The 27,853-nt window shown below is 38.0% G+C and overlaps 2 protein-coding genes across 2 annotated transcripts; one reads left to right on the forward strand and one right to left on the reverse strand. All coding sequences in view use genetic code 11, as the record gives it.

The window, feature by feature from the left end:
- Positions 1–1,046: 1,046 nt before the first annotated feature.
- On the reverse strand, positions 1,047–18,635 carry EGR_02708 (Anoctamin-10; the record flags this gene model as incomplete). Its single annotated transcript, XM_024491957.1, has 13 exons — positions 1,047–1,148; positions 2,205–2,315; positions 3,527–3,658; positions 4,522–4,719; positions 4,779–5,018; positions 6,161–6,235; positions 6,560–6,688; positions 7,555–7,776; positions 9,770–9,931; positions 12,091–12,332; positions 14,789–15,027; positions 16,916–17,174; positions 18,611–18,635. 13 exons carry the CDS (start codon positions 18,633–18,635, stop codon positions 1,047–1,049), a joined length of 2,136 nt encoding a protein of 711 aa, XP_024353772.1.
- Positions 18,636–26,316: 7,681 nt separating this feature from the next.
- EGR_02709 (hypothetical protein) lies at positions 26,317–26,540 on the forward strand (the record flags this gene model as incomplete). The annotated part of the gene is made up of 2 exons (XM_024491958.1): positions 26,317–26,400; positions 26,475–26,540. 2 exons carry the CDS (start codon positions 26,317–26,319, stop codon positions 26,538–26,540), a joined length of 150 nt encoding a protein of 49 aa, XP_024353773.1.
- Between the last annotated feature and the right edge of the window lie 1,313 nt (positions 26,541–27,853).

Below are 27,853 nucleotides of genomic sequence, written 5' to 3' on the forward strand. Positions count from 1 at the left end.
AGACTTAGTACCAATTCACTCTCCCCCAGCGTCACATATATGTGACTGCCTGATTTTCTTGGCAGAGCCCGCACATTATACACATGACAAAATTAATCGAGTTGGAAGGGTAAGGCAAAACAAAATAACGAACGTTGTATTCCAAAAACGAACCACATGGACTCTGGTAGTCGATTTTTCCCTAGGACTCTAATAGATAACTTCAATGTATTTCACAATTCGTCTCCGAAGATCATGCATTAATAATAGGTCTTCACGAACGTTTCCTCAAGGGACCTCACCATTTTTTGGGCTTTTAATTTAAAAAGTGGAGGTTGTTTGCTTAATAATGCACGCATTTTTGAATGATTTCATTACAGTAGTTTGCCAAAGACAGCTCCATGCTATCAACATCTACCTGTGGGCAAAAAACTTACATATTATAAAAGAAACTAGCAACAAAGGCCACCTGTCTCATTCAGGGAAGTAAAATTCGTAAAAGTAGAACTAGTGTGTATTTTGAACATTAGTTCTTCAGGAGATAAAATTGCTATGTCTCACAACATGAAATGCTTTTAAGACAATCAGGATAGGGAGGATAAAAGCGACGTCTGCAGCAGTATAGCCGAAACGGAAGTTACTTCCGCTTGTTCCATAAAGTTAGTCATGGAAGGCCTGCGTTTCGATGCGAAAATGTATCCAAGCGACTGAAAGGTAGGGTATCCAGAGAAGCCGCATGTAGCATTCTTATCAAGGCAAGAAAGCCGTTCACTTAATTCTGCTAATGAGACTACAATAATGCAATGTAAGACCTTATTACATTGTACTTATAAAGGTTACAGATTGTTTATTTGGTACACAAACCTGAATGACCAAAAAAGATAACTTGTATTGACATATACACGGACGGCTTCATTGGTGAAATAAGTATAGTATGCACAGCCGATCAGTTAGGTCATGCAAACACAAAATTCGTTCAACATTTTGTGCCTACAAAATACATTTCTGATGAGTGATGACAAACAAATTTGCTCAGTGGATATTTGTGCGGATTATGCAGCTGCATGTCAGGGGGTGTCAATGTCCGATGTCTGATCACTAGGATAATCCGGAGAGTCGTTTTCATCGCTAACTCGCCTCGCCTCCTTTCGACATTCACGCTCTAAAGTCTGGAGGAGAAAAACAGCTTTAAACTGCCTCGTTCAATAATGACAAACTCCAGTACCCATCATGTAGCCAAGCTTTAACTAAAAAGGAATCTGCCATTAAAATCAAATGGGTTAAATTGGAAACTATCCAGGTAGACTGCATAGAGCGTAGGGATAAATAACAAAGTGCCCGAGCCGCCCCCTTTCTGGCTACGGCTTATGGGCGCAGTTTCAATATTTTGATGTGAGCGAAACTAAATCTAATGACCGCCAATAAATTTGCAGACAAATAAAAACTAAGAACCCGAAATAGTAGATGCCTGGCCCGAAATGCATTGTAGGTAACAAAATCTTTAGTTTGATTAAGTGACTACAATTATAGTAAAATTAACATGCTTTATCCAAATAATGAGTGTTTTTACACGAACTATGCGATACCTCCTGTTGTATAACAAACTTTTGAAGGCGCCGATCCCATCGAGGCCTGTCATCGACATAATAATGCCGTTTTCCTCAATCCAATATTTACCTGCAGATCATTTTTCTCTTATAAAAAGTTTATCAATCGAAACACTACATTTTGAAGTACTCAACTCTTGGACACCTAGGTGTTAGTCTGTCTGGACACCCAATTTACACTTAAGTTTCATCCAGAAGTTATGATTTCTACTTATTTCTTATTTGTCTTCCAGATTTTGTGTAATTTCATTTAAAAAAGATGTTTAAAAATATTTTAACATGAAAACCTTGGTGAACTAATCAAGAATCACAGAGTTTCAAATCCACCATCAACTAACTCTATGCACACACAGGTATACCTAAAATTACTAAATTTAACTCTCGTTTTATAAAGAGTTTAAATCACAAACTTATTTAGCTGGTGAAATAAAAGTTACTGCGTTGGACTAGTTCATTAAAAACCGCAAATAACGGAAGAGAGATCCGATCAGCTAACGAAAGAATAGGAAATGTCTAAACTACCTCAGATAACAGTGGAACTTGTAGTCCTTTTAACACCTAAATCTGAAGGATGATTAGACGAGGAACAGGGAAATCAAGTGGATAGAGTAGACATACCCGCAGCGCTTCACGACGCTTGTGCTCCAAAATGGCGATGGAGCGCTCGAGAGCGAAAGGAATTGGTGGGACAATGTGGGAGAGACCAAAGCGAAGGGCAAACAAAATGTGCTGGAAGTTGTTAAAAAGGGGTGTAATTACAAAAAGCTTCTCAATTGCAACAATGGAATAAATTGTTCTTGACTTTTTAAGAGTCGAACATATTTTAAACAAAAAGAAGAGAGAAGCTGTACGTGCGAAATTGAAAAAAAAGCATTCAAATGTTCAATCAGGCAGGAGAAAATCCTGTCAGCGTGTGTGGGCTTGTATCGTTTTATGAAAGTGAAGCGTTTTTTTCTTCCCAGTGGGCCCTGACAGTGGCTGAATGAAATCTTATTTGAATCAACTGAAAAAAATGAAGGAACTGAATTCAAAATTATGGAAAATAACGTCAGGAGTGGCATTTTCATCTACAGGAATGCCTGTGGTTTAATAAATATTTTTCGGTCGTTAGGGCAACTGTTCAAGTACATGATCGTGGACAATTTGTACATAATTAATGGTGGTCGGCCTTCTCAACAATGACTTCACACTGTGGATGTAAATAAATAGTCGATGAGCCCAACCTCCACTTTTAGGAAGAAATAATGTAGATTACGTAAAAACTTGTTGCTGAAATTAGGGTTTGCCTATCTGTGAATGAATCCTGATGGTTACTTCTGAATTTAGAAGGAAAGCAAATCTTGGATTTGGAATTATTTACCTATAACGCGTCCACAAGTTCCTACCACGGTAGACAGTTTCTAGCTTAAAACAGGCTGAAGTGACACAATACTGAGTTGGTGAAAAGGTCCAACTATACGATGTGAAGTGGTGAACGGAAAGCGACACATTTGCTGTCGACTTGATACACGTTACTGATGAAGTGAAACATTAGTTAGGTAACAAAGCGAACCCGCCAACAATCCGATTTCGATATAAATCTGCGGCATAAATTAACAACCAATATTTACTCAAAATTTTTAACTCAGTATTTATGCGTTAATTTTATCAAGAGTGTTAGACATTTGCCAAATTGAAAAACAATGAACAAAGAGTAGCGATAGCACCGGAGTAAAGTTTGCTCATCGATACTTTTTGCACAAAAAAACCAACAATCATAAATTTTTAACCACGACTTTGAGGAATAGTCGAATTTCCAAGATTAAACATTCTTCACTAATTTGTATTTTCTTTTGAACAGTCAAAAGGATACTCAAAAAATGTTCCTAATGCTGATAAATAGCAATACTATTTAAACATAAGATGTAAGGTTCCAGTCAATGAATGAGAAAGACACTCACCTCAACCGCAATGAGAAGAAGGATATACTGATGGGTTGTGAGTCCAGGAAAGAGCGCTTGAATGCTGCCGGACACTCCAATAAGGCCGATATTTACTGCAATCGCCACGTAACTGACTATTTCGAAAGCTCTCTAGAGGTAAAAGAAATGAAAAAGTCCAATTGTCATGAAATTTAGTTATGAATGAGTGTTTTTAAAATGCATTAGTGACGGTTCTTTGATTCTAAAAAAGACTTGAAGTGAAAAAAACGAGTGTTAAGAGAATCAACCTGTTCAAGGTGAATACTTAAAAACACGCATTCTCATCTTCAATGCGTTGCAAAGATGTGTTTGTAAGGGAACAGCGCAAGTCCACTTATTAGGGTGAATCAGTTGGCCACATTAACCGCATAGGTGAAAGCCTATACTGTCTAATTACAAGGTAATCAGAACCCCGAAAAAAGGAGCCTTTAAGGCTACCTTGATTCCCCAACGAGGTCCCAATAGGGGAGAAAAGGGAAGTATATTTGAGTTATGAGTAACGGACAGAAATAACATGGGTGAAGTTGACAGCGTAAATTGTGTCAAGCGATAAATACAAGTGAGAAACCATTGAATATTTTTCGCAAGAACCTTAGTAATAAAAAACTGCGTTGAATTAGCAAGTGTACCGAGTATTCCATGCATCTATCAAGGTTGTTTAAATATATGCACACAATCGAAATGAACGGAGCATAATAAATGAAACGCATTAAGAAAATGCCACGAATAAGGGCAAAACTAAAGGGTAGTCTTATCACAAGAGAACAATTAAAAGAACAGAGTAGGTTATTGTGTTGACCATCGAACATTCGAGCTATTCCACAGGACATATGGAATACGAATACATTTCACTATTGAGAATAAATGCTCAATTCAAAGGCAAATTTTTTTTGAAAAATACACCATTTTGGGATTTTCCTAATGATATCTGAATTCGACAACGAAAAGGGAAATGGTAATAATCATAAACATACTTCCCAAACACCGATTCCACGGGCAGTTTCAGAGAAAGGTCTTTGGAAGTTAGTAAGAAGCTTAAATGCATCGCTGCGTATTTCAAGGATGTTGTTGAGAAAGGCCAACAGTCCACAGATGGGAAAAACACAGGTGAACATGCTGACAAAGCCAAATTGAATGAACATCTCCAGGTAGTCGTTAGTTGCATCATCATACTGTAAAATAGCAAGATTTCATGATATATGTAGAAATCAGCAGCAAATAGGAGTTATACCTTAGGCATTATTTCCTCTTGCTCAGCTCGCGTAATTTTGGTCTCTGTGGACTTATTGGGAGATGATTTGCCATCGGAAGCTTCCGTGCCAGGAGTGTGTAGGTCGTCTTTCTTCAAGGTTGGAAAACCATCAGCACGAAGGGAGAGGTAGACCTGACGAATACGAGTTTGGCCTAAGGGAAGGAAAACCTCCTTCAAATTGCCGGCGATTTGGCGTATTACAAGAGTCGTCACGAGGTGCTGCAGTGGTGAAAAGCAAAATCAGGGAGTCAGTTTTATCAATGAAATGGAGTTGACTTTTATAATGGTAACCAAATTGCATCAAATATAAACAGAACGCAAATTTACGATGAATAATCAGATAAGTTGAATCACCAATTCACTGTCGAATTTAATGAAAATTGAACCAATTAAAATGGCAGTTTTCAAACCTTACTTAGTGTTAGCCTATTGCTTAAAAATAATACTAAATTCAGAGGTAAATCGTAGGAAATATGACCAGAGTCCAGAAAATAATTTCACTCGTTCAGTGGTCTTGACGAAAACCCTTTCAATAAAATCTATTCCACGATTTTAAAAGACAGTGAACCATAGAAAAGAAGCTATGCGAAAATGATTTGATGGACAAAATTACACAACCGGCCGTATCAGCGCGAAAATGAAATGTATCAAAGTCTAACAACAAAGGATATTTCTGATACATGCGAAGGAGCTGTTATCGTCAACTTCGTAATACTTCATCAGGATCAAAAGGATTAGTGAGCGAATTTACCCCTTTAATAACATTTTTCAAAAAATGCAAACATTCAAGGGTAAACAAACAGCCAACGCGAAATTCGGGAAAAGGGCTGACCGTCTCGAAAAAAGCTCACTGCAATCACATTTTATGCGCCCATATATGATATAGGGATATGTGAAATTGTAAATTGTGTCGTAAAAAAGTCGTTATGCTTTAAACGCCTTTAATTAACATCTTTTGACATTTAATTTGTTTCAATTGCATTGATCAACTGATATAATTATAAACTACAGAGTGAAATTAAAAGATAAAAAGAAGCATCTCTTTACAATTCACTCAGAAGGGCTATGCAAAGCGAAGATGGAGAAAATAGGAGGTAGGATGATAGGAATGGGAAAATTAAGAGCGCACATATGCAGTTGCTTGTGAGATAGAAAGATGTCCCAGGGTCGTAGTTATCAACAGAATCTTACTTATGGAAAGTGCTACAAAAATTATGCGAATTCATGCAAGCGACAAATAGCAAGGCCAAATTTTATGCAGCAAGATAGGATTTGGTTCTTATGTGTCTAGAATTTTTTGCACAGTTATATCAATCGTATTCTGTTTCAACACAATATACGGTTAAAAAAGCAAAAGATACATGTCTGAGGAGAGCCAGATCCATCCGATAGAAGGCGATGTAGAAGGACGCGTAAAAGGCATTTATGAACTGAAACTAAAATGAAAATAATTTGAGCTTAGGTATCACATTCTGCTTTTCCAGGATCAGTAAAATAGTTCATGGCGGCATTTAAAGCTGCTATTGTTTAAAGAGATGAAATGAAAGCTGTAAAGAAATTATACATGCCCGATTATTATTAGTATCAAGAAAAAAAGAGAACTGGAAAAGTTCCTCATTTATACATCTTAGCAAGAAAGATACGCGAATGTGATCCAAAATAGCTACGATAGGGCTGCACAACCTTTTATGTCTAAAATCTGACTCAAGACTTACTATTCTGGGAAATTTAACAGAGCTTATAACGTTAGAAATGCTTACCAAAATGAGTTTTGATATCAGTGCGTTATTGTACGATTCATCAAGTCGATGGTTCTCCATTTCTGTCAGATGAACTGCAATTTTGTGATAAATTGCATTCAATACAGTAATGTTCACCCCATAAAGAATCTGAAAGATTAAAAAATGATCTGCAAATATTTCAGTTCTTCTGATTTGGAAGCCAGAATGAGATGGAGTGGTCGAAAAAAACGTCTTTCTAATGGGAGTTATGGAAAGAACTCATACTTTTAACGTAAGCTGAATGTCTGAAAATGATACTTTTTACTAAAAAATGTATTTTTGCCAAGTTTATAAAGTATGGAATTAAAAATTGGCAATGATTCTTGTTCTGAACCAGAACAAAATAATCAGAAATTTTACTTTTACTTTAATTAATAAGTAGCTTATTTATTTTGTGAAATTTGGAGTGATGGTAGCCGAAAACAAAAGGGAAGTCAATTTATTGGCGATGCACGATTAATTAGAAAAAAACAACTTCAGATTAAAGGGATTCAGAAACACAAGCGATGCGGAATTTCATAAAATTTCGGCTGTCTCTGCATGATGAGAAACAATAAATTTCGACCAAGGCAACACAATTTGAATTTCCTAATGGATAAGGAAAATAATTCAAATAGTTGCATCAACACCTATCAATAATAGCAAACGAAAGAATTCGAAAGTGTTGATAGTCAAATTAGAAGGAGATAAAAGAGCTAAAAGAAGGAATAACCAAACTCAATTATTGCTTATTTCTGTTATGCCTGTGATATCACCGTTGTGCCAAAAATTTCCCACGCACTAACGCCATTCGTTGCAATTCACAAACAGAAAGTGACATAATATTTGGGGGACGACAGAAAGGCAAAATACTTTATAAAATCGGAAAGTGGATAAAAAAGATGGGACTAAACCGGTGGACAAATAAAGTCTAGCATTCGAATTTCAAATTTGTATCCACATTTTAGCGATTGAAGATTTCCTAATAAACTCACCATAGGTAAGAAGGGTACAAGTGTGGCGCCCCGAAAACGCCAGGAAGATGACTTAAGGTCAGCATACTCCTGCAGTTTGATATGGGCGATTGCCACAACAACAACGAAGAGGAGGCAAACGAGAGTGATGGGAAAAGTGACGAAACAAACGATGAGATTTCTTTTCCATCGTGGGTAGAAGGGCTCCAAACGACCAGTTATTGGCGAGGGTTCCAGGACCCCCTTAAGAGAGATGGAAAAGCCGTATTCTCTCATTATTTAGGTTGCAGTCAATTGCCAACTTGATGTAGGCTATTGTGATTTTACAATCCTCAAAATAAGCGCAAAAATGCACATATTTTAGGTGAAAGTATTTTCGATGGTGATGTTAGTTTCACCAAGTTTGGGTCGGCAAAAAGTTAACGGAAAAGTTGATTTATACTTTAACAAGCCATTGTTATTTAAATAAACTATGCTCAAGAAAGTACCCGGAATTACTCCTTTCAATAGCGATAGTTTTAGTCACAACATTCATTCAGCACTGCCGTTTAAAAAACGAATACCATTTCAACTTTTTTGATATGACTGATCCTGTAATCAAACCTTCAGTGAAAGTAAAAAGTTTTCAGAGATCCAAATTTGCCACAGTAGCACAAAATACATCAGGTGATTAGTCGACCCAGGTAAAGGGGAAAAGAACAGTTACTTTAACCATTTTATTTTTGCTTTGAACTTTTGCACTTTTTACTCTGGAGTAGAGGCAATTCAAACTTGTCAACAAGCGAAAAGAACTTAATCCGAATTCACAATAAGGCACCTAAACTTGGATCCAATTTCCACTATGGCCTCTTGGCAATCATGCCTTTTAAAAACGGCACTGAATAACGATTTCCAAATTATAAAAGTCAAATGCAAAATGAATTGTTGAGTTATGTGTCCAGATTCACCATACCATTATCACGGCCGGATACAAGTAAAATTTTACCTCCCACAGGGATTAATCTATTGGAATCGCCACTGGTCCATCCACCCGCCCATATTTCATTTACCTAATCCACACGACGGAGGTGAAGGCTAAAAATGGCCCTAAGTAGAGTTCGAAGATAAAGCACAGATTAGCCGGATAATGGGAGCAATTAGCTGACCTGCTAAAATGTCCCCGACCTACAAGTACATGTACATGCACTACTTGGTACTGCCAATCGCAAAAGTTGGTTTAACAAAAGCGTGCCAGCGTTTTAAGTCTACTTTTCTAATACGTAAATGGAAAAAGAGAACGAAATAAGACTTAAAAAGGTCTTCGGTGTACTTTCTTGTCTTATTTCAAAACTACCTAACAAAATATAAATTGCTCAGTTGGATGCGACATTTTTGGTTTGAAAGGAAGGCAACAAACATTAATGATGAGTAAAGTGTAGTCATTTTAGTGCCACTTTGCTCCCATTATCCGGCTAATCTGTACTTTCTGGCCTAGCAACCATGTGAACACGTTGGACTCTCCATCCTCTACTTAGGGCCATTTTTAGCCTTCACCTCCGTCGTGTGGATTAGTTAAATGAAATATGGGCGGGTGGATGGGTCAGTGGCGATTCCAATAGATTAATTTTGGATGACTGGATCTGTATACAATTCGACAGTGATCCCTGTGGGAGGTAAAATTTTACTTGTATCCGGCCGTGATAATGGTATGGTGAATCTGGACACATAACTCAACAACTCATTTCCCATTTGACTTTTATAATTTAGAAATCATTATTGAGTGCCGTTTTTAAAAGACATGATTGCCAAGAGGCCACAGTGGAAATTGGATCCAAGTTTAAGTGCCTTATTGTGAATGTAGACATACCCTTAACTTTAAATTGAATTGTAGGGGAGGACGGGTGGTGGTTTAAGGCAATAACTGTTGGATCTATTTCCGTCTTTTGAATTATTTACACAATTTGGAAGAAACATCCAAGCATTATTATTTTACCACTTTTTGCAAGGTCTGCCAATTCGCCTACAAATAAGGTCAATTTAAAATACGGAATTGAACCTTTGGTTAAGCTGAGACCTTTTTATGAAGATCTTAGTGGTATAAAACTAAATGCTAGAGGGAGGTCGGAAGATGGAGACAGGGTCTTTACAACTTGACCCAGCCAATTTACTCCTCGCTAGCCATAGTAATTAAAGTAACAAACATCGATTTCAGGCGCAACTTTACAAAAATTTACAAATGGTATGCAAATTTGCCCACCCGAAACAGCGGTCTAGGTTGCTCCAGGAGACTGGGCAGTTTGTCCAAGGTGCCCCAGTGGTAGGTGTAATGGTTGTTGGTTCGTTTCCAGACCTCTTGAAAGAAGACCGCCCACAACATCGTAAAGAAAGCCAAAACAGGGTAGTGTAGTGCCCTTTCCTTCTAAAGAGCAAATAAGCTGACATTCAGTCGGTACAGAAACGACAATAACAATAATAATAGCTTGTCAAACTCTCGGTTTTGCTAACAGCCCACTTAGGGCTTCGCCATTGTACTTCCGCCACACAGCTTCAAATCGAATGCTGTCACTTTAAGGGGTTTCATTTATCACTAACGCAGAGAAAGCTTGTTTCCGTTGTTTATAAAAATAAGCAGTAAGGCGAAGTTTTAAGAAGCTTTGGAATCATGGCTACCTATTGCTCCGTGGAAGTTAACAACAAAGTCATCAAAGAAGAAACCCTTGCGTAGAAACAATAAACGCTTGAAGTTAGGACTTAATTTTACAGGAAATTCAAAATTTCTATAACTTGGTTCTAAATATATTTAAATATAGATATTACTAAAACACTTCAATAAACGGCTTATGCCTTATTTTTTATCGCTATGAATTTCGAAAAAGTGTTCGGTACTATCAACATCAAATGCGTTCCTATAGTAAAAAATACCTTATCCAAAATGGCATTGCATTTTAAAATAACCTTACAAGTCTGCGAAAAATTTGATAGAAAACAATTCGCCTCCCCCCCTCCCCCCCAGTATCAAATAAAAATTGAGAAAAACTCTAAGAAACTAGGCGATTGATCTACCGCATCAATCAACCTCAACAATAGTGTCATGGGGTGTAGCAAAATATGTAATAAATCATACAGAAATTGACTAAATAAGTATTTGCCCCCAACGCCTCCGTAACGTGCATTTGCAAACAATACTAAACCAGTTGATCACCCCTTCGTACCGACTGACACAAGTGACATTTAAAATACACTGATTTCCGAATCAGCTAAACAGATTTAACCAATCATTGTGTCTATGGAAATGTGCACCATTATAATCTACCGTCCTTCCTCAGCGAGATACAAACTTGTGGATTTCAATAATTATAAAACGCTCCGTCTCTAAAAGCAATGAGCTTCACCCTAGCCAGTTCCGCTTCCCCCCCACGCCTCACTTCCCAACTACCTCACTCAATTTCGCGTTTGATTGTCTACTGATGTCAAAGAAAAGTGGTCACCACTTGGCGAAACAATAGAGCAAAATGAAGGACAAGAACGAGTTATCATCACCCTGTTCCTGCCGCCCCAAAGCGCAATTCTCGCTGTGTCAGTTTTGTGCTGTGCGATAAGACTCTCTTTCCACTAACTCGCTAGTTCCCACTGTTCCTCAATGCTAAATTTTCCTGGCGCATACCTTCGAGCTGTCTCGATTTGTATCAGGCTCATATATACCATTCATTGTTCTTTTTTGGCCTTCAGCAAGGTAAAAATTCCGTCCGCAGTCCATCACGCTCACACGCATACAAAAACATGTTTTTTTTAGAACTAAAGTGCTGCATTACCTTAGAAATGTGTAGTGAGTAGCGAGTGCATCGGTTAGGGATCACAAGTGATTCATTCTCTCGCTCACCAAATACTGCCCGTCCCAAATCACTCAATCAGCCAGCCATCCAGGTGGCAAATTTTCCGAAACCCACAACGCTTTTTATAATATGCATGAGGGAGAGTAAAGATCCAACCGATAGTCCTTAGGGCTTCCTGCCATCTTCTAATGCATGTGTCACTTACTTGCTTAGCAGATTCCCCGACTCTCTCTTCTCAGTTGACATGGGCGAAATGAATTGTTTAATCTCACACCACCCTAAATATTACTGAAATTTGTCCTTATCAGTAAAAAAGTTAAACAAAAATATTTACCTAAAGTATTGAGTTTTGAGAGCAATTAAATATGTAGCATTGTTCCGAAGATTTAAGCACGTTTTATAGGCTTTTATAAACTGGATGGATGAATGTGGACAAACCCTATGGCCCCAATATCACACCTTTGGGTTTTGCGTAGATTCGACAGCTTATGAGACTGACCAAACAGAAATATGATATATCAATAGTTTGCCCATTAAATATACATTAACAAACTAAAACGTGTCTATTACTAATGTAAAACCTGTGATTGATAAGCAATTTCTAGCATGAAATGTAGATGTAAAACTAATACTAGAAATCTCGCTGATTCATAGTTCTGCAATTAAGTAAACACCGGAAAGTGGTCTTTTATTTGAATAAAACTGGCTATATTTCGTGTAGCGTGGTAAAAACAGGAAAACCCACCCCAGCAGGTACAATGAGCCAACAGAGGAGACCGAAAATGGCAGGAATGAGGAGAGCGGTGGTGTAGTGGCCTAGCCACGCGAAGTAGAGGGCAATCTTGACTCCGAAGTACTCAGCCACCGCATCTAACGGCTGCCGATGTGTGAAACCGCGCACCCACGAGTTGTGCAGCATCGCTAGCGCCTCTCGATCATGAAGCGGAAATATCGTCGCAATTTTGCCCGCTGCCAGCAACACTGGCACTGGAATACATGTGGGTCTTCATTAACAATTGTAGTTATCATAGTTGTTACGGTAAAAGGATTCCTACTAATCATTACACGGTGGGGTAGCTTAGCAAATTCGCTGCCCTGACAGCTGCACAAGCGCTAAAAATACACGCAGATGTTCAGTAATAACTCCAGGCATGTTAGGCGTTATTAGGGAAGTTTATTTACCGTTGACGAGATGGAATAGTTTATCAAGCCTATTGACCACAAAATCTCGTCGAAATATCATTGCTATCCTACCCACTGTCAACAGCATAGGCAGTATAACATAAAGGACTCCGATTTCGCCTATACATTTGCACCGACATGCAAGGGTGGCTTTTGTAACCATAAAAATGATTACTTGATTGTTTTTCTTTGAAACTATGTCCGAGTTTTGCGTGCCTTGTAATTATGTTCCATGTTGGAAGATAAAGGAAACTCATGCCCGGGTTTTAAATATTTCGCCTATCCTTAGGTTTTAAAGTCGATGGTAAAAGTGGTCTGCTACTTTGTAAGCCGCAGCAACTTTATTCCCAGCAAAATTTGCTGAAAAGGTAATATCGCATAAATAACCAGCATCTTCACTTTCCAGGTTATTTGGGTACAATGCTCATATATCATGGGTCTCGAAATTCTACGTAGAATTCATCTGGAAATACTTAACATCACAGTTGGAGGCATTTACAAATTTTACCGAAAAGGCTTATTCGCGCTGATATTCTTCTAAAAATATGCAGTCTTAATGGCTATAGCTAAATCCTCGGTTTATTTTAAAGATACACTAGAAATCCTGTTCAGTATAGAAAAGCAGAAGCATTGCCTGTCAGACTACTGACTTTAACTGCCAACAGTGGTAACATTTGCCAAAAAACGCTTTGTTTCCTTAAAACTCATTTTTATTATAAGTTATGTTAGTCTTACAGTATTAAATTTTAATTTAATAGCAAATTAGGACCATTTTAGAGCAATTGGATTCATTTTAAATTGGAACGATTTTATAATACGATCTTTTAGACAAGAAAATATAACACATTGCTAAAGTTGGAAAAAAACAAAAGGACTGAAGAATTTAAAAAACCTAGAAAAGGCGTTGCTAAAAAAAACACACTTTATGTTGGAAGAGTGGGCAAATTCGTAGGTGTTATAATAAATAGGCGGCATTTTATGGGCGGTGGGGCTAAATGCCGCGATTAGCTAAAATCGGACAACCACACACATGGGGAAGACAAAGGTAGCAGCCCAGGTAATTGACAATATGCAGCGAATTCGCAGGGCACCAAACAGATTACCCCAACTACAGACAGCAAGTTTTGTTGTGACATGGAGGACACGGGGCAAACGCTTTCTTTTAACATAGAATCATCACGCACTGCGATTGGTAATAATCACTTTAAATTCGAAAATCAGTTTATCGTAAGAATCGTCTCTGTGATTATCATATAGAATTGGAGGCATTGATTCCACTTAGGCACAATCCCCAAACAACAGATGCCCGAGATTATGTAGTGTTTATTTATTTTGAGATTTCAAGTGGGTATCGCAACTCTTGTATTTTATTACAACACATTAACTGTTTGGTTAACCGGGTTTTGATAACGGTCCACTCAGGAGCTGCACCACTGCACCGCCACCGGGCGGCCTAGCCTCCAAGCCCCACCGTATGTTAAATATGCATGTATTCTGCCCGGTTATTATATCTTCTGTCGGCTTGAGGAAAGTTTCGGGGCGCTACATTGCACATTTACTTGCTAAAGGTTCTTTTAATCATTTTTGAGAGTTTCCCCAGATCTTTTGAACATTAACGGTTTTTGTCATAAATATGGAGCAATAGTAAAAAAAACGAAAAACTTTGCCACTCTCTCCCCTTAAGCCCAAATTCTCTAGTAAAAATTTGATTTAAAGTCAACGTGATAAACATGCCTGAATATTTTCCAAGAAAACAGAATCAGACAGAAAAGCAATAAACAACTGCCTTTTACGTGAGTTTTTAAACAACTCACACAAAAGGCTCCGTCCTGACTCATTTTTTGTCTTAATCTCAATAGTGCCATATTCAATCGTATTTCACTCATGCAAGGTTGTTAAAGGGAGAAAAAAATTACAAGGATTATATTGAGGTGATTGAAAGAGAAAAAGTGGTAAAAAATGTTAATTTTTGCATCAGGTATAACAACAACGGTCAGATAAAGTGCAATTGCTATTTAGCTGGCATAATAATTAAATCCGCTTCGTTTTTGAGTGGCCATTGTTCATGCCAAAGGCACTTCAATCAGAATTAGAACACTCTAATAAAAAAACTTTGAAAAGAAAAAAACCGTTTTGAATAGTCAGGGAGCAAGGCCCGAGATTAGATGACATAATGCATCGAGAACCCCATAGGCGCATAACACATGACTTATGAAAGACAAAGATCCCTAAAATGATGCATTTTTCTTAAATTTACGCACTTATGGCCTGTCCCTGAGAAAATTTGATGTCATCGTCCCAGGCATCTCCGGCCATGGCCCGGAGACTCATAAGGTAGTAGCGCACGATGGCCTGCCGCTCGCTACTGGTAAAGAATGTCTCGTGGTCAAAGAAGCCCTCAAAGTTCTCACAGTCCTCGATACAAAACTCCTGCATCTCACCGCCAAATTCTGGTGCCAGTCGCTTCCGCAGTCGAACCTCCCGGGCGCCTTTCAAGAGACTGTGAAAAAAAGATTGCGGTGACTTTTTAAAATGGCTAATTCCTTTGTATTTTTGGAAAAACAACCAGCAAAAGAAATTTCCTCTATGCAAAATAAAAACTAATTTGGAAGGAGAGAAAAACAAAAATAGCAGCATTTTATTTTGTTAAAGAAAATTATGGATCAAAATTATTTTAATTCATTTTGACTTACTTAGCGGAGACTGGGAAAGACTTGATTTACTGATATAATGGCTAGAATCCACTTAAATTTTCTGCGAGCACTTCTATTACTATGGGATTTCAAAGTCGCGTCTTTCAAACACGAAGAATAAGAACGAAACAGCATCATTTTAGACATTATTGCAACTCTACCTACGGTCTAAAGAGATATCAATTGACAATGAGAAAATTGCAGCAAAATAAAATCTTTGCTCGTAAAACGTGTGAAAATAAACCATAACAGATTCCCGATGGCTAAATTGAAATCAAACACTTTCTGAAAAATTTCTACAATCTATTCATTTCGATTAGATTCCTTGAACACCGTGTAGCGTGGTAGACAATGATGCATTAAAGAAATTGAATGGATTACGGTGCCACTCGGAAATATGTGTCGAGCAAGCGCCTAAGAATTGGTCTTGGTATAAGGTGATAATGAGGAGGAACTAACATTTCGTTGGTCTCGATTGCAAAAAATATAAAGTAGTTATTAAAAGAGAAGCACTCATATATTTCGCTATTACAACGCAAACATCAGACTTGGGTGGTTTTAAACAGAGGACCACACTGATTACCGGTTTCCAAATCAAAGATCCGGACACATGTAGGCGACCGTAGTTGCTGTAAATAACTGCGTGATTTACTCGAATAAAAACCAGACTAAAGAGCCGTTAAACTATGGATATTCCACTATCACTAGGAGATCAGAACCTTCTTTGCCTAACTTAATTCTGTGGAATAGAGTAGAGGAAAGATTGATGCAGATAAAATATTTGGCATTCAATTTATGAGTTTCCAAAAAAAGGAACCCTGCACATTAGTCCCTGTCAAAATAATGCTTATTACCTTAGCGATCTACCAAAAAGATGGCATTTTGATGGGAAACACTATTAGCCGAAACCAGGCACCATTAAATATTTACTACGGGCACATACATTTATCGGCAGAGACAATTCTACTCGCGTTAAGGATTTCGGATTTGCGTGTTGGATCATATGAATGAATGCAGAATTGATATTTTGCAGTTAAACGAGCTTAGTGATTCGAGCTGAATGCAAGTTTACTTATTCCCATTAAAAAAATAAATGAGTACCTCATGTTTAATTAAATACAGCATCAATCACACATTTCTGTCACGAAACTACTGAAAATTATAAAATCGCCTTTCAATAGCATACCCATATGGCGTATCCTGTAAATCACAGTTCAGCTTTGACGTTAACAGCATTAATATTGCCTAAGCAACGGAGAGCTGACGCCACACCCTGACTACATCTAGGGCATGACAGAAGCTGCCACTTGTTTATGTGAATTACCCTCACAGTGTATCCTGAATAACCTAACCTTTCGATCATCGTAAGACACATGAATCAGATTAAACCGATGTCTGAACTTTTCAGCAATTAGAAAAATAGTTAACCAATGCGCCTTAGTGTGATCCAAAGTCAATTTGGACGAATATATTAATCATATTGTGCACTTCCAATAAAAAGTATTTCCTGACGAAAAATAATCTCAAAATTAACCAAACTTGGAGAGCTGATTTTACGGCCCCAGAAGCGTGCGAAATTGTTATTACCAAAGAGAACATAGATATTCACGGTACAGTTTAATGTATCAAAAGTATCAACATGCTCAACAAAAGAAAATGTTCTTAACTAGTAAGGGAATTGAACCAACAACTTACTCATTAAACGAGCAGGTTAGATAGAGCGCCGGACGTTGAGTGCCACTGTGAAAAGTTTTGGTGAAAAGCAACTCAGGAATCCGTGCTTGGAGGCGGTTGGAAATCCAGTCCACCTGACTCTCACTAGTGCCTCGTTTGAAAGTGACTACAACGTCACAGTTAGAGGGAGATTTGGTAGAGAAGCTACGCCACTTTCGACTGCGCTCTAGCAACTCCCGTCCGGTGTAAGCGACGCGATGGCGAAAGTCGGTGAAACGTTCTGCAGCGGAGGAGATGAAATCCATTTAAGAAGGCGACAGGGGTGGCGAATTTACAGTAGGCAGGGATAAATAAAACGCACGCCAAGGTCACCTCTTTGTGCAAGAGGGGGAATTAACCAATAGAAAAGCACAACTATGCGGCCGGCGTGTCGGGCGAATAACAAGTACTATGGTGTGCTATGTTGTATCTACCTATTAAAAAGTGATTTCTGTAAATATGGGAAGCATCTGAGGCCGTGATACAGATTTCTATGGAACCATGCATTGCATAATTGCTATCTTCAAGCAATTATGGTTAGATCTGTCTAGAACGGTTTATTAAGACGTGATACCTAGTCATTAGTCAGTAATCGGCTGCTTTCGAATTGACCATTTTGTTTCGAAACAAAATGTGCTTTATAAAGAACTTCAATGCTACTGAAGCAAATGTCGTAAGTAACGAAACTAATAATTTGTAAGACCATATTACAAGTAGGGTTCTCAAGGCAGTGAGATACAAAAGTTTTTTTGATTTTATTAGATAAAAAGACACAATTAGTATAAAGTAGGGGTATTTTGCGAGTGTCAAGCACAGGGAAGTCTTCGCTAACACTTTTGCAAAAGTGTGTGCTTTTCGAAAACAATAAAAAAACAGTACTATTACGAGAAGTAATTTTTTTTTCATACGAGAAAACTTAATCCTGTCGGACAATCCTTCGACTCGAGAAATGCGATTTTCCACAGGTAAGGTAGTTGGTTTAACAGAGTAGTTCGCTATTACACCTATAAAACATCTAATAATCTACCAAATGAAAAAAATGTGAGAACTTTAAATAATTTAATAAAAGACCGTATTTTGGGGTTGAGAAATCTAAAAGCCCAGTGATTTTGCGAATTGGCAAGAGGATGTCCACATGCTCACATTAGCAACTGACATTTAAAAAAAACAGAAAGACAAAAAGTCCGAGGTAGTGCTTAAAATATGTGTAAATAATGGTGAAGTAACTCTCAGACTCAAAATGCAGTAACTAATGAGTTTTCTGATAACTCTGAGGGGATATGGAGGTTTAGATATGAAGTAACAGCACAGCGTTTTACGCGAGACAGAAGCAACTAGCTAGCATACATAAGAGATTTGAACATAGAATGTGCCACAGTTATAACCGCAAAGTAATAATACAAATATGTATAAATGCCTATCTTAATTACTAAGACGTAGCAGGGCATGCTAAGTAAAAGCCTACAACGAAGGTTGTTTCTTCTTCAACCAACTATTTTGTAAATCTAAAGGCGTAGACTAAGGAATGGAAACAGGTAAGGCCGCAACACACTTTTGTAGGCGGATCTCTATTAAACAATTGGCCGATAACCAAAGTTAATATGTTAGAGAACAAGTTCTTCGTTGAAAACCATGCAGAACAACAAGTCCTCTCTGCAGAGAGTTCAAAATAATTACCTTTGTACTTATGAACATCCGGCATTCCTAACCATAGGATGCAAGTGTACAATTCCACAATCTTAAAAGTAGCAAACACCTTAGATAGGCCGTCGGACAGTTAAAACACATTCAAGGTAGAAAGTTGTGATCACTGTATGGCAGAAATTAGATAGTGTGTCAAAAATTAATGAAATTGATCCGCGGCCTTTGCAAAGCCCCTACAAATGCACCTTAAAATTTGCAGGAATGTTTAGCATCCTATAGTCAAAAATTATTTCACGCACCCATAATGGATGCGACAAGTCTCCACTAAGTAGCTGATTTGTGTTGAAATGAACATGGCACATGCTTAAGCCTTAGTTTTGGTCGGAATCTACACACATACTTTTGACACATCTTAAGTCAGTTTTGTGTCACGGTTAATGAATCACTTCTGGCATTCTTTGAAGTCACAATAAACCAAGGCATCCTAGAACCTTTTTAGCGCCACAGTAGAGAAGAATCAACAGATTATCAGCACGGTCCATAGACGGTGCAGCACTGTTGGGTTATAACTCGAAAAAATGGGAGTCCTCGCGTTACTAGGCGCAAACTCAGGCAACACATCACGGCATTAAATTCAATTTGTTAATTAATGTGGTTTTAAGAACTTATCGCTAGATTAAAGGTTAGATTTTGCAAATCACGAAACCATAGATTCAAGGGCGTGTCATTTCTACTTCTGTTTGATTAATTCGTTTACGCATCTCTACTTTTCTCCTGACCATTAAAAACTTCCAGTTCTAAAGTATCTACATCATGTTTTAGGCGTTTGCACTACCTTTTCGGGGTTTGTGATTAGTATATGTGGACTGCATAATAACATGTTGAGGATGGCAAACAAAAAAAACCTCGTGTTAGGGACTTCACCAATGTATTTATGTAGCGTCCCGAGACTCCCTAAAGACGAAAGAAGACACAATACTCGGGCAGAATACATATATCCAGCACGGAAAAGGTGTCTGGGCTATTGGCATAGCCCAAAAGGCCAGCCCACCCAGCAAGGTATAAGGGAGCTAATTCGAAGTACAAAAGTGGCGCCTCACCAGAACCGAGGGATAAACCACTATCGTATTGCATTTACCTTATTGTCAGTATTCGGGTAAATCAATATCTCACACTGTTAATAAGGGAAGAGCTTATACTGGTTAATAAGAAAGTATCTGAGTTGTAAGGGAACTAAGTGGAAAACCGGGGAACCAAGTAGCTTGAAGAAACTTACCTACAGAAATTTATTACAATAAAGAAACTTTTCATGCCTGGTCTTTTCCGAGCAATTCACTTAATCTGACTGAAAACGGTACTTAAATACCATGCCTTCTATTTTAATTAAATTCAAAAAAGACTGCTAAAACTAGCTGACATTCGTTTTCTGGTATTTCTTATCGTGGTTTCTTACGTCTACATCAAATGTAACTCTGCCAAGTAATCCTTTTTCCCGGAGTGTTTATAGAATTGGAGTCGCTTTAACCGACCATTCCTGATTTAATCCCTGTGTATGCACACCATCTCCAGGTGCAATAATTATGATACGTGGAATTAATGTTTCAAAACTTGCACAGACTTTAATCCCTGTAATTATATCCAAGGACTCCCCCTAAAATTCTAAAATAAACCAGTCTAGTCAGCTTTTTCATTTTCGCCTTGTATTAGGCATACGTTACACGATGATTGTCGTTGACGTGATTCCTACCTGAATTCTGGGGAATCGTTTATGTCTTGGGTTCTACAATTCCACACGTTAGCCGCCGATGTACCCCACTTAAGTCAATTAGATTGTGAATGATCCTACCCAGACGCACTTCTTCCGAAATTGTTAATTGGATAAAGTGACACCTTTTTATAGCACTAGACCCAATGTATGCTTTTAAATGCTTACAGATGGTAATGACGGATGAATAGGGTAAATTTGCTCAATCATCGACTCGAGAATTACGTCAAACAATCCATTAACCATTGAATTTGTGCAGACACATGCTCCAAGACATTCGATGCTCGGCCAATGGGAGCTGAGGGCGGTGTTAGCCAATGAGCCTTCAGTTTTACAATAACGAAGTTCGTATCGACGATTCGAGTTTACTACAAATCGGCGCATTCAAGAAAAAATTCGGTGCGTGAGTGATACAGCACCACAGACTGAGGAATTCCACATTTCAAAATCGACGATGTCCTGCGCAGTAAAATTTATGAAATTCATTCTCTTCAGCCTCAATCTTCTTTTCGTGGTGAGTTAACTGAGTCAATTTTCAATGAATTGATTAAAATCACACTTAAAGTGGTCACTAATCATTGAATTTGTAAGGGGAAATGCGATTCTAAGCATATTCTTGGTTTAGTAAGCGCTCCACCTATTAAGGGCATGATTCTTCATTCAGAGGATACATAAATATCTATAGGTAATAGAGAAACTAAACAATATTACTTTTTTTTGAGGTACAGCTTCCGATCAAGATTTAGCTAATTCCATCGAAAGGTCTGCATCCAAGGCTACTGTTCTTGTGTTGTCGTGATGAGAGAGATGTTGAGTTGTGCGATATTTCAAAATAAGTCAACAAGGAACATGTGGATTTAGTTCACCTTAACAGTGTGTTTTGGTTGTTGAACCGGATGTTTACTGATTTTTAGACATAAATTCATTTATGCTATTCTAAAACTGAGTTAAGCAAGGAATGGCAAGGCCCACTTTATAGGCATTGAATCATGTGTCTTCATTTTCTGGTTTTTAACCATTCCCTCAAATTATTCCTTTGATTAGCTTTTGTAAGGCTTCTATTTGCTTCTAAGGTAAATGTATTGTTTTTAACTAAACCGTGTCATGACTTATGTTTCAATCAGTGATATCACGACATCACACATAAGTTCCGGCAATAAACCACTACTCTGCCTGGAGATGTTTGACCACTTTGTGAAGCCCCAACAAAATTTTCCATGCCGACTTACGAGGTGAAGAGGCTCATATTACGTTCATTTCTGATGATATCTCTGATTTAAGTTCACATCTTGTTTGCTTCGGATCGTGCCCTTTCTGACTGGCATATACAGCAAAATGTATCGAAATGTAACCATCACTGGTTTGGGTGTATGAAATGTGCATTCCCCCGACAGTTAATCAGATCCAGACACTTTCTTCTTTAAGTGTTTTGATTACCTGAATGATGCCCTCTATTATTAGGCTCCTACTATTTCACCAACTTCTCGAATAGCCTTACTCACAGGATCTTCGTTTCAATCACGGAAAAATGCTGTTTTGGATTTTTAAATTACTTAATGCAAGAACAAAATATGCAGAAGAGATAATATACTTGTGTGTAAATATTTGTCAAAATAGCTTTAGATGAAATTTATCGGGTATGAGGCACCTTATGGCAAACAATTAATGAAGACTCAATTACCTTTGAGCATAATCTGTCTCTACTTTAAAAGACCTTCCAAAAAGGACAGCGTAAAACTTTTGATCGATTACAGGGTTTTATATATGTTATGTACGGGTTTCAATTTCCATCAATTGAAAAAATTCTAGGTTCATGAAGGTAGACGGGCAGTGTCCTCATTCGTCAATTATCACTGAATGACCTGTGCTCATTTTTACCGAAGTCACTTTAAGCCAATCACTGAAGCCTTACACATTACCGTAATCTTTGGGCTACTAGCACCTTACTTCTTCATTCGTGATTATGACTTACCTTCCTTGATAGCATTCATGAAATCGTCAATTATCAGTCCTAGTATTCGATGAGTTTACGTCTATCAGACTGTTTCTGCTTAATTCAGTACAAATGTAGATGGACAGGCGCATTTGTTTATAGACGAACGTTAAGTTAGTAGGTGCATGAGGTAAGACGAAGAGATAAACTAAATGGTGACGAATAAGTCGTAAAATCACAACGCCAACTTCTGGTGCTAAATGCAGTAGAGTTGGGAGCCCTCATCTTAGTGTCTGGAGTCCAGCTATCACTCTTGATGTGTTATTTTACCTCTTAAACTAGGTCATTTAAACGAATTATTGAACTGGCACTTCACGCCGTGAAGTTTAGCGATACTTTTAACCCGGTAGGTTGGAGAAAAATATATTGCTTGGGTTGAAATCCTGTATATGGAGAAATTGTGAACGCACTGATGTACTGGAAATGCCCAAAGTGAGACTAGACATTGGTTGACTATTTCATTGAAGTGGCATAAGGAGTTTTGTTTACCCTAAACTACAAAGCAATGGCAAGTTTTCGGCATTTTACTGACACCTGAAATATTTACAATAATAGCGATTTTTAAATATGGTGCATATTTATTACTCATAAATCAAGTGGCGAATCAACATCCAGTAACTGCTGTTAGAACATACCTAGTCAGTGAGTATTTAGACGGGTTAGGGGCCCTTTCTTTAAAATAATAAATCTTATTTACCTCGCAAGGTCATAGTCGTGGCTGTAACACAAAACGAGAGTTGGAAAATTTAGTCATGCGAATTCGCTTGTACAACCAATTCCAAAACATAAAGCCACTGACTTCGATTTGCCTTCCTCCTTATCGACCAAATATGGTGAAAGAGAGCAAAGTTTTATTCTCAAATGTCACTTTTTAAACGACATGACCATCTACCAATGCGGTGGGGTCCTTCAGTTTCAAATGGCGTGGATTTTACGGTTGAATATTTAACATTCCAAACCATCAGAAGTGTCAGACTTCTCCCTAAGTAAAGCGTCCGTCCCAAATAATTTAACAGTGGTTAGGGTCATTTAAGTTATTGTTTATTCTACAAGGTTTGTGATTTCATGCGCTTGGCTTCATACAAGCCCACGCTCTTACAGCGTCCTGTTTAGAATATTTATGAGCGGAACTGAAGGTTTCTATGGCGTGGAGAGGTGATCTCGTCGTTTGGACAGTGATATTTGAGGGAAGGGCTTTGCTTTCATCACCTCTAGTCGATCAAGAAGAAGGAAATGCAAGCTCCATAGCTTTTGTGTTTTAAAATTGGCTATGTAAGCGATTTATTTTTGTCACAGTTTGAAGAAAGTCTTTTTCACTTTTACTACCCTCAAAAACCGTGAACATTAACATTCTGTGAGCTTAACTGAACATCTGAATTTCAACTGTTTTCCATTTTTGCTATATTACTGAAAGTCTTTCACGCTAATGCGGTTTAGTGGCTACTACAATATATTGACGTTGATCCTCTTTCAATAACATTAGTATAATATTATTTTCCTTGATTATGCTTATGTATTTCTTCGGCCAGTGTGTAAGCCGACGTAAAACTTGTAGAGCAAAAGGGAAACTACTAATCCACGCCTCAATGGTCTGCATTAAGTAACAGGATCAATGACAGGATAAATGGAGGTGTCATCATTGCACATTGGCAAACCGAGCAAGTAAAGAACGCTTGATTTGGGCTGCTAAATAAAACTATGGAAATAAATAAACACTTGAAGATCGCAGATTCCTGAAATTGTTTTACCTTAAAAAAGTCATTTCAAAGTGTACACCAACGTTTCACTCAGTACCACGGGAACTTTTTGTGTTTGGGAAGAGAAAGAGTAGAATTAAATTAGAGAAAAATAATTTAAAGCGTTTATTGAAATCATGTTCTTTGTGTTTTAAGACACACTATTCTATCCCATGTGAAATTTTTTTACTCCTCAATACCGCAGTAGATGGAATATTCCTCGGTTTTCATCGAACTGTCCTCGTACCTAGTTTCGATTGTCATTTTTAAGTTCACGGAAAAAAATTTAAGTAGGACCATTGCAATTGATCTACGATTTTGTCCTCACTTGGGCGTAATATTGTTCTGCTTATTAATATCATTTCTAATCACTTCGCAATATCCTACTAGGAAAGTGTTTTCGAATGTAAAGCTTCACCTAAGCGGTTCTAAATTTGGCGGAAATAAAGTACCGGGTGGTAAATACCGGGCAAAACGAACTGGCGATTTCCCTTCTGGTTTGCGTAGGTTGACTTGTTCAAGTGAATATTCTCAACCAATTTTACAACGAAAACACAGCTTATGAGGCTGTAAGAATTGACAGAAACCATCTTTGCCAACTTCCTCGTCTAAAAGCCACAATCCAAAACACGAATTTTACTTCAATTGGTTCAACGCACTCTTTCTTGCCCACAGCAGGAGATCTTATTATTTCCCTTTCACGGGTGAAATACAAGCTGCTAATCGTTTGAGTAACACAGAAATCCACGAGCCAAAAGTCTCCTTCAATTTGTCGAAAGTTTAACCTTGGTGATGTTAATCGCCTCCAATTTGTGTTTGCACTCTTTTCCTAAAATTGCCTTAATTGAAAAACAAGGCGTCAGAAACCTTTTAAAGTTCCATTTTCATTTATCAAAGCACGCGCTCTCAAAATACACTCGAGACGCGCAGTTTTATGTGGACACTAATTCATTGCGTAATAGATGACAATTTTATAGACCAGTATGCAACACCTGGACTTAAATTGGCTCCATGTTACACTAGTTGGAGGAGTATCCCAAAGCACTTCAGAAAAACGCAAACTTGAAACCATTCCTTAGGCATCTGATTTAGTTATTCTAATCAAAAACAAATATTGGTTCCATCCGCAGTAAGCTCGGTGTTTCTCTCCTCCACCTCTACCTTCATACCCTTGGGACGGACAAACGAGTTGGACGAGGACATGCAATATGGGGTAGCAAGAAATAAGTGAGGGAGCATAGATATCGCGGCTTAAGCATGCTTAAGGTGCGTTTTGTCCATGGGGACAGATGGAGCCCACTTCGTCAAGAGGTTCGAGGTAAATGACCGCCTCTTGCCTCAAAGGTACATTCCAACAAATATATATTACACAAACAACCTGTGAAGCATTTCATCTTTCTTTGAATAATCAAGAGCATTGTCTAAATTTTGTTGGAAATCATACTTCAGGACTGATTTGTAGAAAAGTGCAATTAAAGTGGGCAGCTTTTCAACAAAAATAATATCATGTTAGTTTTTTAGCACACCTTTCAACCTGATTTATTTTATATTTAAAATGCTATTGTCGCTTTTCCCCTTGTGATGAAGTCTCACCATGGCTGTGCTATAGGATTATTTTCTGTGAATGCATGAATACCATTTTCACGACTTAAGACAAATTGAGGAAACAAGAGCACTGGACATGTTTGGTTTAGCTGTGCATGCTAGTCGTCTTTCATGCACCAAAGCACAAAAGATTTGCTCACTTGAAACTCCTGTAAAAAACAGGTTAAGTCATTTCCTTGAGCTAAGAAAACTCCATTCCCCAGATGTGAGAGTTCTCACTTATATTTTTGCCAAGCTTGTGCTGGTTTTTTTAAGCAGAAAAATAGCAACATAAAGTTAAACAAGACTGCATGTTGCTTTAAAAGACAGTTGGGAAGTATGAGAAAGGCTAAATTTATTCAGGGGGCGCTTTTCTTGCTACTGCTGTCTGCTCAAGAAGCGGAACAACATGAGCCTATTTTTCAGCTTAAAAAACTTGAAGAATGTAAAAATTGACTAATTCAACACAATAAACACTGTTTACCAAACTGCTTGCCAAATCAAAGTAAAACATAATGAGACCGGTAAGTTGCGATAAGAAATTTAATCCCATGCAAATAGAGCCCACAAGACTCACCAAGCCCTCCATTTATTAAGTTTATTTATAAATATTATGTTGCATCCAAAGTGATAAATAGAATATGCACTTTGTATAAGTATAATGGGCTCAGTGTTTCTCGCTTCCACCTCCGCCTTCATACCCATGAAAGGAGCGGATGAGTTGGACAAGGGCACGCTTTATTGGGTAGGAATAAAAAAACTGGGGGGTACAGATATCACCATTTAGGCACGTTTAGAGCACGTTTCCTCATCCTCGAGGGCCGACGACGTCCTAACCGACAGGAGGCACATATCAAATCACCACTCTGGCCCCCAAAAGGTTGAGTCAAACAAATATATGTTGCACAACTAATGCTGAGTATTTTTGATAACTTAAATAGGTATATTAGAGGAAGTTAGATTAAATACCTCACCCCTCCTTGAGCTAGAAAAAAAAAGTAACTCGCATCACCATCTACTTATGGGCATAAATATAATATATAATGAATATTCTGGAGCATGTATTTAAAACGGGCCCAAACTCGACATTTTTAACGCTATCCCCAACATCTTTAAAGTAAGGGATATTTTTAAGCTTTCAAGAAATACAAGCAGTGTATGGAGAAGGCGCCACCGTACAACTCGGATGGCGTGATAGTATTGTTAAAACACAAAATTTTGAGTAGTACAATTTTCTTTTTAAAATAAAGTGGCCTCCGATGAAGCTGGTTTCGTGGGCATTTTAGGTTGGGGGCAGTGCTAGCTGTTTATCACTGTACAACCTTTCCTATAATAGTGCTACCCGTCTTTCTCCAATGTCGACTTCTCATGCGAATAATACAAGAAACAGATTGCCGGTCATTTTTTATTTCATGGGTAATACGGAAAACGGTGAATGTAGGTTCCATGTGTGATATTAATCTGATGTTAGTAGTTTTTAGGTTTTGTTACTAAAACGCTATAATGCAGTTAGATCAATCCTAAATTTTAGCAACTCTGAGGTTGGAGCAAGCGCTGAAAGGTTGTTTCAATCGGATGGAAGTTCTTTTTTATATTTTAGTTAAAATCGTCAGTGCCCTTGTCTATTTCACTCAATCACCAATGAGGCATGAATCCGGTTCATTTTTCGACCTCTTTGTCGGAAACTGCGGTTTTAAGCGAAAAAGCCTCTTAGAACAAATAAATAATACTTTGATTAAAAAGTGCTTTACATAATTTACTTACTTTTAACGGATTGTTCCCAACATAGGGCTTATAAAGTTTTTAAAAGAGTCTCCTAATTCGGGAGAAGTCGATTTTCAATACTAAGAATATGGATTTGAATAGCAAAACTTATTGTCATTATTCAAACAGAATTATCAGTTGTTAGTTATCCATTTTAACTTTCTGAAGCGTTTGAATGCATGTGTGCCGTGTGTGGCGCCCAAAGACTTCCTCGAAAACGAAAGGTGACATAGTTCTTAGCCAGAGTATGTATTTTCGACAGCCAGTTGGGCTTGGGGCTCCTGGCATGGCCCGAAGGCCAGCCTACCCAATTAAAGTAAAAGATTAATGGCCCTAAGTGGCCCCCTCACCAAAACCTAGAATTAAGTAACCAACGCATTACATAGTCCCTCTTTCCCTTTGAGCGGCGTCCCCGGCGCTCGCTTTGATCAACC

Source organism: Echinococcus granulosus (genome assembly GCF_000524195.1).
Source record: "Echinococcus granulosus chromosome Unknown EG_S00012, whole genome shotgun sequence".
NCBI classification, from domain to species: domain Eukaryota; kingdom Metazoa; phylum Platyhelminthes; class Cestoda; order Cyclophyllidea; family Taeniidae; genus Echinococcus; species Echinococcus granulosus.